Below are 16,135 nucleotides of genomic sequence, written 5' to 3' on the forward strand. Positions count from 1 at the left end.
ATTATATAATTTAACTTAAAGCATAATGTGTATAAAACAACTGAAATTTATATCAGTATACAAATTAATTTAAGGGTATATATAAAATACAGTGATTGATTTTTCTTTTAATAAACATACTGCTTTACTGAATGAATATTATTCCCTTGAAGATTTGACTATCTTCAGAAGCAATAGTGAACGCCAATGGTGCAGTCACTGTTACAGACACTTCATTTAATTCAAATGAAATTTTGGTATATAAGGTAGATTATCTAATAGTCTTGCAATGTCTTTTAATGTGGTGCTCAACTAAATGTTCTTTCAAGCCCAGTTTCTTTGTACAGTTGTTTTTAACCAGTTTGTGCTCTGCATGCCAACTCTTGTGTGCCTCTTGGTTAGAGAGAAAGCAGATCCAAAAGACTTCTAGAAATATCTTGAGTAATAGCAGTTTCATTAGAGAAAGCATATTGCCTGCCATTGTTTGAGACTGAATTTTATATCAAAACTATTAACTTATACTTATGAACTCTTTGGCGTGGTATTTTGGAAAGGAACTTATTAGCAAGAGATTATGGCAACTTAAGGTGCATTTTCGAGTGCCTCAAACTAGTTTCTCTTTTTTTTGTTTGATTACTAGCTTTACAGGTCCCCCCACGCCCGCCCAATGCACCGATTTCCGCTGTATTATGGGTCATGCAGGCGTCTGGGGCGGGTCTTGGAACACAGTCCTCATTTATAAGCGTTGTTTTGTTGGTTTCTTTTTAATGGAACGTGTTGTGAGTTCCAAGAAACTTGCTGCCCACCAGACCTTTGGAATAGAACTGTGCTTGTAAATTGGGGATGGCATCCATTTTCATTTTGCATTTCTCAGAAGTGACTGTCTTTCCATCGAATGTGCTAATATTTGTTTTTTTTCCTTTATAGTAACAAATGAATATAATGAATCGCTGCTCTACAGTCCAGAAGAACCAAAAATACTTTTCAGTATTCGAGAACCAATAGCAAACAGAATTTTTTCAAGCAGTCGTCAGCGTTGTTTCACCTCAAAGTAAGCTTCCAGAGTTGTCTTGTGGCTGTTTTCCTCCCTTGTAATTATAAAGCACAGTTGGCTTTAAAAGTGTTCAATTTCATTAAATTCACTCCTTCAAACTTAATCTAGCAGGGAAAGTAGAACCTGCAGAACTAAAGAGGTGTCATGCTAACCTGGCTACAGTAATATTTTGTCTAAAACTTAGGGTTCCATTTTAGAGAAACTAAAATTTAAGTTAATAGAAAGGAGAGCATAGTTATTTAATTGGGTGATGTGGGCTTGTTTGTTTGTTTACTCTAGTAAGACACAGTAAGATCAAATAATCACTTCAAAAGAAACTGACTGGAAAGCAACTTTTTTTTTCATATGCTGTGGCATAAAAGCAGGACATGCATTCATTACAAAGTCTAACCTGTACAGCAATATAACTTAGAGTAGGATTCATTGCTTTCAGCTTTTCCCTAAAAGTGAATCTCCCCCATCCCCACATTTATTAAATTTGCCTTGGATTCTTTTTTGAGGGGAAGAGGATATACAGAAATGTTTGTAATTTCTTATTTTGTAAAGGTTGCCCAATTTTCCAAACTAACAAGAAAACCTACTATAATTCTGAAAATCTGTCATCTATATCATGGCAAGCAAAGAACAGTTTAATTACAAATCGCTGCTTATAGTGTGCATATAGTCTTTTGAAAATACACAACTGAATTTTTCCAGGAAAGACACAAAAAAGGAAACTCGTCATACTTAAAAATCACTTTATCATTTGAGAGTTAATTTTGATTAATCAACGAATCTATACGCAGTTTGGGTGAAACTATAAAGATTCATTTAAATGTTTGCTCATATAAGTAGGAGAATAGCTTTATGACTTTGGTGGTTGGAAAATATTTCTTAGCAACAAGATTGATAAATTGAACTACATTAGAGTTAAGAACTTTTGTTAATCAAGACACCATTAAGAAAATAAAAAGGCAAGCCACAGAGTGAGATAGTCTAGCAATGGACTCATATCCAGAATATATTTTAAAAATTCCTACAAGTCAATAAGAAAAAGACAGGCACCCCAGTAGAAAAATGGCTGAAAGTCATGGACAGGCATTTCACAAAAGAGAATATCCAAATGGCTGATAAGTATATGGAAAAATATCCTTGACCTTATTATTCATCTGAGAAATACAAATTAAAACTACATAATATGATACCACACACACCAGAATAGCTAAAATACCAGTATTGATAAGGTGAAGCAAGTGGAACTTTTATGTACTACCATTAGGAATAGTTTGGAAACTTGTTTGGCAGTTACCTACCAAAGCTGAATATAGCGCATGCAGTGACCCAGTAACTCTGCTCCAAGATATATATCCAGCAGAAATGTATACACTGACAAGAAATGTGTGCACCAAAAGACATGCTGAAGAATATTCATAGTAGCACTATTCCCAATAGGTAAAAACCCAAATGTCCATGAATAGTAGAAGAGATACTTAAATTTGGGTATTTTTGTACAATGCAAGTGTTTTCAGACAGCAATGAAAATGAACACACGGCTGCTACAGGTAATAACATGGATGATTTCACAAACATGCTATTGAGCAAAAGAAGCCAGACACAGGCATACCTATTGTGTTCTTCCATTTATATAAAGTTCAAGAATAGACAAAACTATTACTACTATGGTGATTGAAATTAGGATAGTGGATATGCTTGGGAAGGGGGTGCTGTGGGTAGAGACTGGGAGATGGGAGTAAGAGCAGTGAGGGAGTTTCTGGGGAGCTGGGTAACAGTTCCTAATTTGGGTGTTGATTACGCAAGTGTGTTCATTGAGCTGTACCCTAATAATTTGTGCCTTTTCTGTATGTTGTACGTAAATAAAAATTCTACATGAAAATAGTTACCTTCTTGCTCACTACTTAAAATACTTGTAATAACTCAACATTCAAAAGCCTATGAATTCCATCTGAACTTGTTCACTGATAAATGTTTGGGTGAATGGAGCTCTCCTGAACATTGAAGTTTTGAGATTTTTTTGATAATGTACCCACATATTCACATAGTCACTAATTCTCTCATACCAAAGAGCAACTTGATGTTTAAAATCAAGGCCAAATGATCTATCTGCCAATTTAGATGAAAATGAAGTGTTTTAAAGAAACTGTAATTTAGGATTAAGAAAAGTGTTAATATTTAATGAGATGTTTCTTTCTGCTTAGGGTTTGCGTTCGTTCTCGTTGTTGGGATGCCTGCATGGTTGTAGATGGAGGAACTTCCTTTGAGTTTAATGACGGAGCAATTGCTTCAATGTTGATCAGTAAAGAAGATGAGCTTCGAACTGTCCTTCTAGAACAGTGAAGGATTTCCTCAGATGACAATTTTGATTACTGGAAAAAATAGTTTTACTGTGGAAACAGACTGCCAGTCATAAGGCTACATTTTTTGGTTATTGTTGAGACTGGTTGGCCTTGGGCTCAAAGGTGATCAAGAAAGAGATTTGTATTATTCTTCTGTTGGATTCTGATGGAAAAGATACTCACTGTATAAGAAAATGGATGGACTAAATTGATTAGAATTCATACCAGTGAAATTTCTGTAGTGCTTACAATTGGTTTCCAAGAGTGCTGATATCTTTAAATTTATAGAGAGGTAGGCTCCAATAAAAGATTAAATGTTTAGGATTTGGAATTTAACTGTACAAGCTTTTTTTCCTTCCTTTTCCTCCTAACTTTGTGGAATTGGTCAGACCAAACACATCTCATTTGATTAGTGTTTTTTTATAGTACCTAAAAGTCAAGATTTTTTAAAAGATTTGATGATGGAGAATTTTGATAAATCCTGACATTGACCTAATTGAAGTAGGTTAATGTTTTTTATATGCTAAGAGTTTTCTAATTTCAGAACACAATGATATTGTTATGACTATTGATTTAAAAAATTCAAACAATCATTTTTGAAATTATTTATAGATGTTTTCATTTAATTGACTGTCAGGTTAATTTTGACAGTGCTGGGTGAAATATATCTGGACAAAATCATGACACCGTTTCAAATGTATTAATTATCCAATAACTATTTTAGGTCTTAGGTAATTTTTTTTTTAATGATTTGAGTGTCTAATAAAGTTCTTCCTTATTTACAACTATCTAACATGGATTCAAAGAGTAAAAGGATGAACTAATTAGACATATTCTATTAGGAGTTTGGTAAAACCGTTTAAAAAATATTTTCATCTAGTGTAGGAGTATTGTCAGAAAGAAAATGGATTATTTAATAAATATGCAAAACACTTTAGTTTTGGAATTGCCTTACTTATTATCATGGTAGTTTTCACCTAGCTCATATTCCAAGTTTTACACATTAGCTTTGGAGGATAAAATGTTATGGCTTTTCTTTTTTTCCCGTTAAGACTGTTTCTTTACCTAATTCCTGATCTACTTATAAGTAATCCTAGAATTATCACAGAAAGTACCTCTTGCTGCATCATGAGACAATTGGTATTCTCATTCCAGTTATTCAAAGTTGTATTTTTTTTTTTCACTTGCTGTTAAAAGCTTTTCTTCAATCACTGAAATATTTATTGAATAGCCACTCTGTGCCATGTACTGTGTCAGGTGCTAGATATACATTGGTAAAGTAAACAGACTCTATCGTATAGAACTTGAGTCTAGTGAGCTCAGAAGTAAATTCTGTGAAAGCTAGGATGTATTATAATCAAATTGAGTGCTCTTAGTTCTGGCAACAATTATCATGTTCTTGTCAAAATTTTTATATAAATGTTACTATACAAAGATAATCTAAGTTTTGTTGTATATCCAGAACAAGAATCTGGTTTTTTTTCCTTAGTTAAGAGTACCTGCATAGACACTAATAGCAAGGAGTTTACGTGATGCATACAATAAAAATTGGTGTTTTCCCAGAGATGGATCTAATTTCTTGTTTGATTTAAAAATGATATACTTAAGATGCCACTTTAGAAAGAAGTGAAATTCCACACTATAGAAACTCCCTAACAGGTTTAAAATACCTTTTTGACAAAAATGCCAACTCCATCTGTAATATCAAGGAAATCTGATTGTCCAAAATGGTACCAGAGATCTGTTTAATATGTAACATATTAATAGGTAACCTGCTATGTAAAATTGTTCATAAGCCATGTTTTAAAGGTTTTAAAAATACTTAATGTGCTTCCTTTGTGATATAACTTCTAACATTTCTGCTCTGTGGTGGGGATTTATTTGTAAGAGATGATGAGAGGCAAAGGATGTTTGAATAGCAAAAATGTTTTTATGAATGAGTTAACCTTTTCATGGCAACTACATGTGAATAAAATTAAACCATTGTTATCTTTTCTTTTTTAGTTCATTTCTTTAGCTCTTATGGGTCATTATTTGAAAACCAGATTTCCCCAAAATGTTATGTTTCAAGAGTTTTTTCCCCACTGCTATGTATTACTCTGTGCGCTTTGACTTCATTCCCTGCTAATGTGACACAGTGCTTCCTGGTAAATGTAGACTCTTCAGATAATTTTGAGTTAATATTTTTGATGCTCTGTATGTATTTATATTCATGGCCCTAGTAAATCAAATCATATTACATGAACTGCTGAACTAGAAAGAGGAATTGTTTATTTCAAATGTAGTTTATTCTTGTTAACATTAAAAATAACCATGAAGGATTAGTGTACTGTAAGTCAATAAGAAGGCTTATCTAAGTTTTCTACATGAAGGAAGGTATAAAGAGTATTTTTTTTAAGTGTCATGGGCTTTATTTTATGATAAAATTTTTGGAAAATTACTGACTAACCAAGGAGGAGCTAAAAGGAAAAAATAGAAAAGAATGTTTTAAGTGTTAATTTGAATATTTTATAGGATAGCAAAGGCATGGATTATAAATAATTTTGTTCTCCCGTTTTAAAAAATCAAACATCAACAGTGAAAAAAATTTTTCAAAACTTGGAATCCTGAAAAGACTGTTGAAGAGATCTATCTGAACAGTACACAGCTTTTTATACCAGTAGATTGTGAGTTCACTGGGAGTAGGGATTATGAGTTCTGATTTGTACCTTCTCCCAATGAATACTTGAAACTGGCATAGCTAGAGAAGAAATTGCCTATTATGATAATAAATAATGGTTTTACTCTGCTGAAACAACATTCTTAGGGAGTCTGTGTGTGTTTGTTGGGGGGTGATGTATGGATAGTTGAAGTAAGTAGGACAGTATTTGAGAAACAGGTTTTTACAAACCGTTTTTTTTTAATTTTATTTTTAATTTTTTAAATTTTTTAAAAAATTTATTTACTTTTGGCTGCGTTGGGTCTTTGTTGCTGCGCGCGGGCTTTCTCTAGTTGCGGCAAGCGGGGACTCTCTTCATTGCAATGCGCGGGCTTCTCATTGCGGTGGCTTCTCGTTGCGGAGCACGGGCTCTAGGCGCGCAGGCTTCAGTAGTTGTGGCTCGTGGGCTCTAGAGGGCAGGCTCATTAGTTGTGGCGCATGGGCTTAGCTGCTCCATGGCATGTGGGATCTTCCCGGACCAAGGCTCGAACCTGTGTCCCCTGCATTGGCAGGCGGATTCTTAACTGCTGCGCCACCAGGGAAGCCCTCAAACCATTTTTTTAAATGTATCTCTCCCAACTGCAACTTTTTTCTTCCCTACACTTATTTTCTTTAAACGATTGAAGAGAGTTTGAATGATTTGTCAGGTTGTCACCATACTAGACTGGTTCTTCTTGGCTTTCACAAGAAAATAATCTATTTAAAATACCTTTGGTAATTAAGCTTTGTTACATAGCTATTTCCTCCTGCCTCAGATCTTTTCTTCAAAACATCATTTTTTTTAATGTCTTTTTTTTTTTTAATTTATTTTATTTTTGGCTGTATTGGGTCTTAGTTGCAGTGCATGGGCTTCTCATTGCGGTGGCTTCTCTTGTTGCGGAGCATGGGCTCTAGGCGTGCGGGCTTCAGTAGTTGTGGCACGTGGGCTCAGTAGTTGTGGCTTGCGGGCTCTAGAGCTTATGCTCAGTAGTTGTGACACACGGGCTTAGTTGCTCCACGGTACGTGGAATCTTCCCGGACCAGGGCTCGAACCCGTGTCCCCTGCATTGGCAGGTGGATTCTTAACCACTGTGCCACCAGGGAAGTCCAAAACATCATTTCTTGATGAAATGATTCTTCACAAAATCATTCTATTAGGTTGGCCAAAAAGTGCCTTCGGTTTTTAAGTAAAAATAAAAGACACATTTTTCATTTTCACCAAGAACTTTATTGAACAAGGTATTCATCCTTTTGTTCCACTACCTTCTGCCATTTTCAGGCAACTTCATAATTCTATCTTCCCAAAACTTTTTATCTTTTTGAGCAAAGAACTGTTCCAGGTGCCTTTTACAGTCTTCCAGGAATGGAAATTTTTTCCATTAAGAGAATTTTGTAAAGACCGAAATAAATGGAAATCCGAAGGTGCAATGTCTGGTGAATACAGCAGGTGAATCAGAACTTCCCAGCCAAGCTGTAACAGTTTTTGCCTGGTCATCGAAGAGACATGCAGTCTTGTGTTATTCTGATGGAAGATTATACGTTTTCTGTTGACTAATTCTGTATGCTTTTCGAGTGCTGCTTTCAGTTGGTCTAACTGGGAGCAGTACTTGTTGGAATTAATCATTTGGTTTTCTGGAAGGAGCTCACCATAGAGGACTCCCTTCCAATCCCACCATATACACAACATCACCTTCTTTGGATGAAGACCGGCCTTCGGTGTGGTCGTCAGTTCGTTTCCCCCACGATCTCTTCCGTTCCATATTATTGTACAGTATCCACTTTTCATCACCTGTCACAATTTGTTTTAAAAATGGGATGTTTTCATTACATTTCTGTAGAGAATTGCATACGGAAATAGGGTCTAGAAGATTTTTTTTCACTTAACTTATGTGGAACCCAAACGTCAAAGCGATGAACATAACCAAGCTGGTGCAAATGATTTTCAACACTTGATTTGGATATTTTGAGTATGTCCGCTATCTCTCGTGTCGTATAACATTCGTTGTTTTCAATTAATGTCTCAATTTGATCGCTGTCACCTTCAACTGGTCTGACCGACCATGGAGCATCGTCCAGTGAGAAATCTCCAGCACGAAACTTTGCAAACACTTTTGACACATTCGATCAGTCACAGCACCTTCTCCATGCACTATGCAAATGTTTTTTTGCGTTTCAGTTGCGTTTTTACCTTTCTTGAAATAATAAAGCCTAATATGCCGAAAATGTTGCTTTTTTTCTTCCATCTTCAATATAAAAATGGCTACAGAAAAATTCACCAATTTTGATGTCTTTTTTTAAATGCAGGGTAATATGACAGCTCGCATACAATCTAACAAAATTGTTTCAAATGATGTTAAAGATAACTAAGTGCTACTAGAGCCATCTTATGGAAAAAACCAAACAAACCTTTTGGCCAGCCCAATATTAATCTTTTAAGTATTTCCATTAGTCTTTTAAATGGGTTGTGGATTATCCACTTTACATGCGTAAATAGTTTTGAGTAAAAATGCATTTTAAAAGCCAATGTAATATACACCAATATGTATAAAATAGATAAACCAATAAGAACCTGCTGTATAAAAAATAAAATTTTTTAAAAAGCCAATGTAAATGACTATGGCCAGTTTTTGTTTAAAAGACAATATAAATGCATGGTAATGGTTGGGATATGATACATTCCAGTGTGCCTATTAATTTTAAAATGTATGGCTATGGAAAAAGCCTGCCTTACTGTCTCTCATCAATCACAGCCCCTGCCATCTGAAGACCTTAAAATATAGTGATCTTAATGCTCAAATGTGCAAGGTAGATGTTTTGATATTTGGCTTAAGGAATACCAAAATATCAGCATTTTGATATTTAGATTCACTAAAAAGTAAAAATAAATATTAAAGAAAACAAATCCATAAAATAAGTTTAGTATAGGCTTTAGGGCTTCAACCTGTATTGTAAGGAGCTAACCTCTTGGTGAAAAGAGCTTTTTGACTTCCTGGGACATTAGGCCAAGTGGGGATGGGAGAGAGGAGGTTGCCTTTTTGTTTATTCCAAGGTTAGGGTAGCCAGTGGAAAGGTGTTTCTTTCTAGTTTTCCTGGACTACTTAGTGCCTTTCCTCATGCCTGTACCTCCCCCGTCCTCTACATTGTACATTGTTAGTCAATGTTGGATTGTAATTGAGTTCACCATGATAGAAGGGACATAAGTCACGTTACCCAGAAATAAAAATTTTGCATTTGGCCAGACTTTACATAATATCTTGGGAACTTGCGGCTAGGGTATAGGAGAAAAATCAAGGGCCATAGGCAGATGTTAATATCATAAAAAGAATGACAGCCAGATGTTATGTGCCTCTTGAAGGAAGACTAATACTACCTATCAAGTATCTCCTTGCTAAAACAAAAAACATTGATAGGCAAAGCCTCTAGATCAGGGTCTCTCAACGCTGACACTTGAGGTTTTGGGTCAGATCATTCTTTATTGTGGGGAGCTGTCCTAGATACTGTAGGATGATTACCAGCATCCTTGGTATACAAGTGCTAGACGCCAGTAGCGCCTCTCTACTTGCGACAACCAAAACTGTTTTCAGATGTTACCAAATGTCTCTCGGGTAGCAAAATCACTCTTGGTTAGGAGCTTTTTGCTGCTAGATCTAACTACCAGTTTATGGAAATAGGGGACAGATTAACCTGTTAAACATTATTCCAGGGATTGATCACATCTGCAAAATCCAGAATGTGGAACACTGGACAAACAACCTAGTTTCTTCAATAAATAAATTGTAAGGATAATAAAGGAGGGGAACTCTAAGATTAAGAGACTTGAGGAAATGTCAATGTCAACCAAATGCAATGTATGAACCATGTTTGGAGCCTGATCAAAACAAACCCATGTAAGAAAACACTTCCAGCAGCTAGGGAACTTTCAACACCATCTCCGTATTTAATGTTTCAGAATTAATTCAGGAGGGTATCTTTTAGAGGTAGATACTGAACTAGTTATGATGTCAGAGTTCTGGGTTTTGCATCAAAATAATCTGTAAGCCTATGTGTGGTACGTGTGGGGTGGGGGAGATGGATGAGATGATGGATGAAATGAGATTGGCCATGAGTTAATGACCTTTGAAAGTGGATAATGAGGTTCATCATCTCTACCTTTTGCATTTGACATTTTTTATAATTAAAAACAAAAAAAGGAAACAGTACTGATAATATCAAAAAAGAAGCAAAACTGGGTAATAATTAGGAAGAATCACCGTTCTACCATTTGAATGGACGAGTTCAAAAGGAATTAATTCCTAGAAGATCTCTGGGTATAGGGTGAACTATTCAAATAGTTTCCTAATGAGAGTAAAATACACAGTATAAGCTGATCAAATCTGTATTTAAAAAGTGCTACTAGCTGACTTTTATTGATAATACTTATCATATTTATCACTTAAATCTCAAATGTTTTATAAACATGTTAATACTTTGAGAGGCACTTTAACCATAACAGCCTGTATTCAGCCCCTTGTCAAAGAATTATAAACATTTTAATTTGACAACACGTGAAGTAGATGGGGCAAAAAGGGACCATGTTAGGGCTTAATTTTTCATTTTTTTTAAAAACGGAACTTGTTTTGTTTTGTTTTTAGGTTTTTGGCTGTGTTGGTTCTTCTTTGCTGTGCGCGGGCTTTCTCTAGTTGCGGCGAGCGGGGGCTACTCTTCGTTGTGGTGCGCAGGCTTCTCATAGCGGTGGCTTCTCTTGTTGCGGAGCACGGGCTCTAGGCGTGTGGGCTCAGTAGTTGTGGCTCGCGGGCTCTAGAGCACAGGCTCAGTAGTTGTGGCACACGGGCTTAGTTGCTCCGTGGCACGTGGGATCTTCCCGGACCAGGGCTCGAACCTGTGTACCCTGCATTGGCAGGTGGATTCTTAACCACTGCGCCACCAGGGAAGCCCTAGGGCTTGTTTTAAAGTGCCTTATTCAGAGGGCTGAGACAAATCCCACACCATACCAAATGTTCATTTTAACCAGAGTACTTAAGAAAGAGAAAGAAAAAAGGAATACAACTTAGCTGAAGTATTCATTTTTATAAAAATGTGTTTTATTTTAAAACAAGTCTATAAAAGTAGAAATCCCATACAAAAATACAGATTACTCTGACATGTTAGCAAAGTAGCTTACGGCTGGACTTGAGTTTGGAAGTACTGTATGTCTGAGGGCATCCGGAAGTCAGAGGCCAACCGGATCCTACCTCCAGCCCTTGTCACTAATCTGTAAACAATAATTTCAAGTAGTATTTAGCACTTTTTAACTACTATGGAATTGAAACCTAATCATTTCCTGTATAACACTACTTTAAAATGTTCTTCCTTAGGTCTGAGCAGATAAGGGCACTTCATACCATTGTTTCTAACATTTGAAAAATCTGATTTAGAAAAAGAAATTTTAATAGAAATGATGAGTTTGGGCTTTTTGTTCCATTTTGAACATATGGGGAGGTCATCAATTTAAATAAGAAATTAGTGTTTTGTGTTTTTTAAAGTAGAATTTAATCCTTTTGCTTCCATGTATCATTAAAAAAAAAAAAATCACTGATGCCATCAAAAGGTTCAGCACCTGAGCCTTAACTTTTATGCAGGTGCCAGCTGTGCTAACTGCTTTGAAACTGCGTGGAACATACACGTGCTTCTACTGTGTATTTCTGATTGAAAGGAACAAGGTTCTTCTTAGGGAACTCTAGGTCCAGTAACCTTATAAAATGGGTTGTTTCAATCATTGTGGGAGGCCATTTAAAACAAAAAAAGGATAATTTAAAATACTTGATTCCAGAGTAATACAAAAATAACTTCAAGAACCTCAGTGATAAAGGAAAACAACAGGTAACCTCAGTTCAGCATTCCATCCATTTTAAGAATTAGAGACTGACTGGTTCCTACCACCTTTCTAAAACAAAGCAAGTCACTTTAAAGCTAAAGAACCTATGTTAACATAATTTGATCATAAAGTCAGAAGTCCACAATTAAATTTCCTCAGCTAATTTAGAATGCTGGGAACACAGTACATAAAGGAGACTTCATTAATGTGCATTAGAGGATCCCCCAGGTTAACCTGTCATAGAAAATTGCCTCTCGAGCCTGTAAATTCTAACCAATTCTATACTTCTGGTTGGCCGGTTGTTTTTTTGTTTAGGTTTTAAGGTGAATGACCCGGGGCTATTTGTTTCCATATACCTAATTGCGAATCTAAAGGCCAAGTTGAAATGTGTATTTTTCTTTCTATCCTCAGCAGACTGCCACAAATCTATGATTCTCATTCTGTTCAGCTTACACTACAAATAGCTTATTATTTTTTGCAACCTACGTCTTATAAAGCAGTACTGAAAAATTAAATAGAAGAAAGTTCAGTTGCCATATAGGCTATGAAAATGATTTGCTGGTGGTGATTTTTAAGCTTGATTCTAAATAGATTTAATAAGAAGGGCACTTGGAAGAGGTGGCTCAAATTTTGCTCTTTAGGGTATCTTGAAATTATAGGTTCACTCTCCTAAAATTTCAAAAGGCATACAGCTTAGGCTCTTAAGGATATAGCAGTGATAAAAGCTTTCATAGTCATTTTTCAAAAGCAACACTTCATAGTTTTCTCTCTCCAACGGTTCTCTAATATACTTGTAGAATGAAGGCAAGAGAAAACCAAGAATAAAAATAGCTGAGCTCTCCAAAATTGGGCTTCCTGCCTACTTTCCCTGTTCAAAGAAAAGAGGAGACACCATCCTGCAATAGATACTTCATAGACAACTGGGCTTCTGCAGTGTCAGTCGGCATCTGATGCCCCATATCTCCTGGTTCTTTTTGTTGCCAGTGGTTGGCCTGGCGATGGTGGTGAAAGGGGAACAATTAATTTGTAGATGAGGAAGGGCTTCCTTTAATAGTTGAAGGGTACTGTCTGGCACGATTCCAAAGACTTGTAGTGTTTTTAGTGTGGGAATTTCTCCAAGTTCACTGGAAAGGAAGAGAGAGACTTTCAGAGTAGCAGTATCTATGGTAACTGTTCCCCTAGAGTAACATGACCCACTTTTTACAATTTGTATTATATTTTATAAAATGCAAACTGAAGGCAAAATTTGCAATCAGTGATTTGAGAAAATGGTACAGGTGAATCAAACCACAAAGCACAGTCCACAGCTTGGGCAACACAGCGTAAGGAAACACACAAGTGCGTTTTGTTGAATTTCTAATAACTGGAAAACTCCAAGGTTTATTTAAAGTCCAACCATATTTTCTTCCTTTCTCCATTCTTGGTTTAGACTGAAAAGTGTCACCGTGTTGTGAGGAGAAGCCAGCAAGCTAGTGGTGGTAAAAGTAAATGTTTTACTGTGGCATCAGATGGAGTCACCAAAGGTTACATGCAACTTAAGGATATGGACTTGACCTTTATTTGAACTAGGCTCGCCCTCTCAAAAGGAAATGTGAGCAGAGCCGATAACTTCTAAATAATGGTTAATACTCAACAAGTCCATTACACGTGATGAAACCTAACAGTGACTTCACGACGATATTTTAAGGTTATGTGTTGGGTGCAGATAGAGACAGTAGACATCTTTCTTCTCTACATATCACCATTTTTTTTTCTGTCACATATATCGCAGTCCTCTTCCTAGGTATTTCACATTAAGTGAAACACAACTCTTGTCAAGAGTGAAATTCTGTTCCACAAAAAAGGGAGCCTGTTTTCCCAAAGTAAATACTCTTTGGTAATGATTCTTTTTTTTTTAACCCAGGTCTGTGTGCTTAGAAATTCATCTCTCTGATCTGTATGTGCGCCAGGTTGGAACACACAGTACAAAGTCTCAGGAAAGGGAATATTTAGTTTGGAGTTTCAACAAAATCCCACTGCAGATCGATGAGCACATCAATCACCTAGAATTAGAAGCATCCGTTGTATTTTCATATTGCCAATAATTACTTAAAAAAATAAACCTTCCCGATAATAACTGTCATCTTGATTCCAATCTTTCTTCCTTTCAGCTTACTGTATATACCAATGACCAAGGCATCTTCATAAAGCCTAGCTCAGACTATGTCCTTCCCATGCTCAAAAATCTTTGATACCTCCCTCATGTTTACAGAACTCAAACCATTCTGTTGGCCTTAGGCCCTTCATTGCTAAACCTGCTCTCCCACTCTTCCCACTCCCCCTCTAAGCCTATTTATTCTACATTCAAGAAAGTGTTTTAAACCCCATAGGTGTTTATATACATTAGCTGAAAACAAGAGGAAGGGTAATTTAGAAAATAAAAGTACTATCCAAGTAAAATAAATATGCTTGGTGTTCCTAAGGGGCCGGTAAGATCCAGAGATCACAACAGACCGAAAAGAAAGTCAGCGAGAACAAACTGTTGTTGTTCGTAAAGTAAGCTAATCTCTGGAACAGAAACAGGAGTGCACGGGGCTTCCCTGGCGGCACAGTGGTTAGGAATCCGCCTGCCAAGGCAGGGGATGCGGGTTCGAGCCCTGGTCCGGGAAGATCCCACATGCTGCGGAGCAACTAAGCCCGTGCACCACAACTACTGAGCCTGGCGCTCTACAGCCCGCAAGCCACAACTACTGAGCCCACGAGCCACAACTCCTGTAGCCTGAGCGCCTAGAGCTTGTGCTTCGCAACAAGAGAAGCCACCGCAATGAGAAGCCCACACACCGCAATGAAGAGTAGACCCCACTCGCCACAACTAGAGAAAACCCACGCACAGCAATGAAGACCCAACGCAGCCAAAAATAAAATAAATAAACTTATTTTAAAAAAAAGAAAAAAAAGAAACAGGAGTGTAAAGAAAGGTCAGTATACATAGGTGTTTATACTTATTATCACTGAAGATGATAGCAATCCTGCCCCAAACTTAAATCCCTCTTATGTGAAATCTGAATACGAGAACTTTGTCATAGCCATGAGAATTCGGGTTCTGCGATCTCCAGATCAGCCAAATTGTAAGACATTCTGCAGTGGATAGTATTTAAAAGAAGAAACTATAGGTGGGAGTGAGGAGGGATGGCAGATGATAGAAGAGGAAATGTTCTTACAACAGCACTTCAAAAGAGCTTGGTGAGGAAGGAAATTACACCAGACACTTAGAAGACACTCAGGTGTTTACCTGTGAGTAAGAAGTGAGCGGTGTAAGATGGGATGGTGGACGAATGATCATTCCCAAGTCGAAAAACCAGAAAGTCTCTAAAATTTTAAGGAGAACCAAAAAACAGACAACAACAACAAAAAGCCTCTTGTATGTGTATCACCTACAACACAGCAGAACACATATGCAAGTATCTCTTTGAAACTACAAGGTAAGAGACTGAAAAGCCAACGAAGGGAGAGTAAATCGGTATGAATGGTTTAAGAGCCGTGATTTCTAACTTAAGAAGTATAAAATGACACTGATGTCTTAAAGTGTCTCTAGTTAGTAAAACAAAAGGTATTTATAAACCCTTTCACAGGTTCACTGCTTATCTCATCTACATAATCCCATTTTCCTTATAAAATCTTAAATTCCTCAACTATAAATTCTCCTACAGGAGTTATTATTTAGTCTCTCCTAATCTCAGATCACTTTACTATCTCCAGCTTGGATTTCTTGCTTGAATGAGAAATACAGAATAATTAGAAGGACTTTTGGATATAAGGAAATCAGACCAATTAAGGAGTAAGGGAATAAATACAATGAGGGTATGTCCTGCAGACAAAAAACCTACAGTTTCCCAAGTATTTTAAAGCATTATCATTACAGAAGAAACACACTCAAATTTTATTTTCCCACTTCTGAGATAAGAAATGAAAATTCTTTAGCACAAATGACTTTCTGGAAATTATTGTTGAGGATCCTAGAATTCTTACTAAGCATTTCACAGACATCAGCCGCCAGAATGACTGAAATTGGAGGGCAAGACATTTTATCTGGAGAAACTTTTAAGGATAGGGTACTAGCAAACTCATCTTAATGGATTCACAAGGTCAACCAGTATACTATCTACATAATGTCTTAAGAGACATACTCTTTTACCTTAAAGTTCAAGGACAGCATCTTTCTTCTGTCTGTTCTCACTCTATTCTGGTGGTCTGGCTTG

At 36.6% G+C, this 16,135-nt stretch overlaps 2 protein-coding genes across 4 annotated transcripts in view; one reads left to right on the forward strand and one right to left on the reverse strand.

Moving 5' to 3' along the window:
• The window catches only part of NADK2 (NAD kinase 2, mitochondrial), a 45,716-nt gene extending 40,355 nt beyond the window's left edge, over positions 1-5,361 (forward strand). For both annotated transcript variants that reach the window (XM_082453792.1, XM_082453793.1), the window contains 2 exons: positions 907-1,030; positions 3,229-5,361. In XM_082453792.1, coding sequence (XP_082309918.1) covers positions 907-1,030; positions 3,229-3,367 — 263 coding nt within the window. In that variant the 3' untranslated portion in view covers positions 3,368-5,361. The remainder of the gene's footprint in view (positions 1-906; positions 1,031-3,228) is intronic.
• The window catches only part of SKP2 (S-phase kinase associated protein 2), a 60,329-nt gene that overhangs the window by 16,049 nt on the left and 28,145 nt on the right, over positions 1-16,135 (reverse strand). The window contains exon 10 of one of the 2 annotated variants that reach the window (XM_082453824.1): positions 11,103-13,021. The exons of the other annotated variant lie outside the window; for it this stretch is intronic. Coding sequence (XP_082309950.1) covers positions 12,808-13,021 — 214 coding nt within the window. The 3' untranslated portion in view covers positions 11,103-12,807. Of the gene's footprint in view, positions 1-11,102; positions 13,022-16,135 lie in introns of those variants that run through there. 2 annotated transcript variants of the gene reach the window in all.

This window comes from Balaenoptera physalus, assembly GCF_965194825.1.
Source record: "Balaenoptera physalus genome assembly, chromosome: 3".
In the NCBI taxonomy this organism is placed as follows: Eukaryota; Metazoa; Chordata; class Mammalia; order Artiodactyla; family Balaenopteridae; genus Balaenoptera; species Balaenoptera physalus.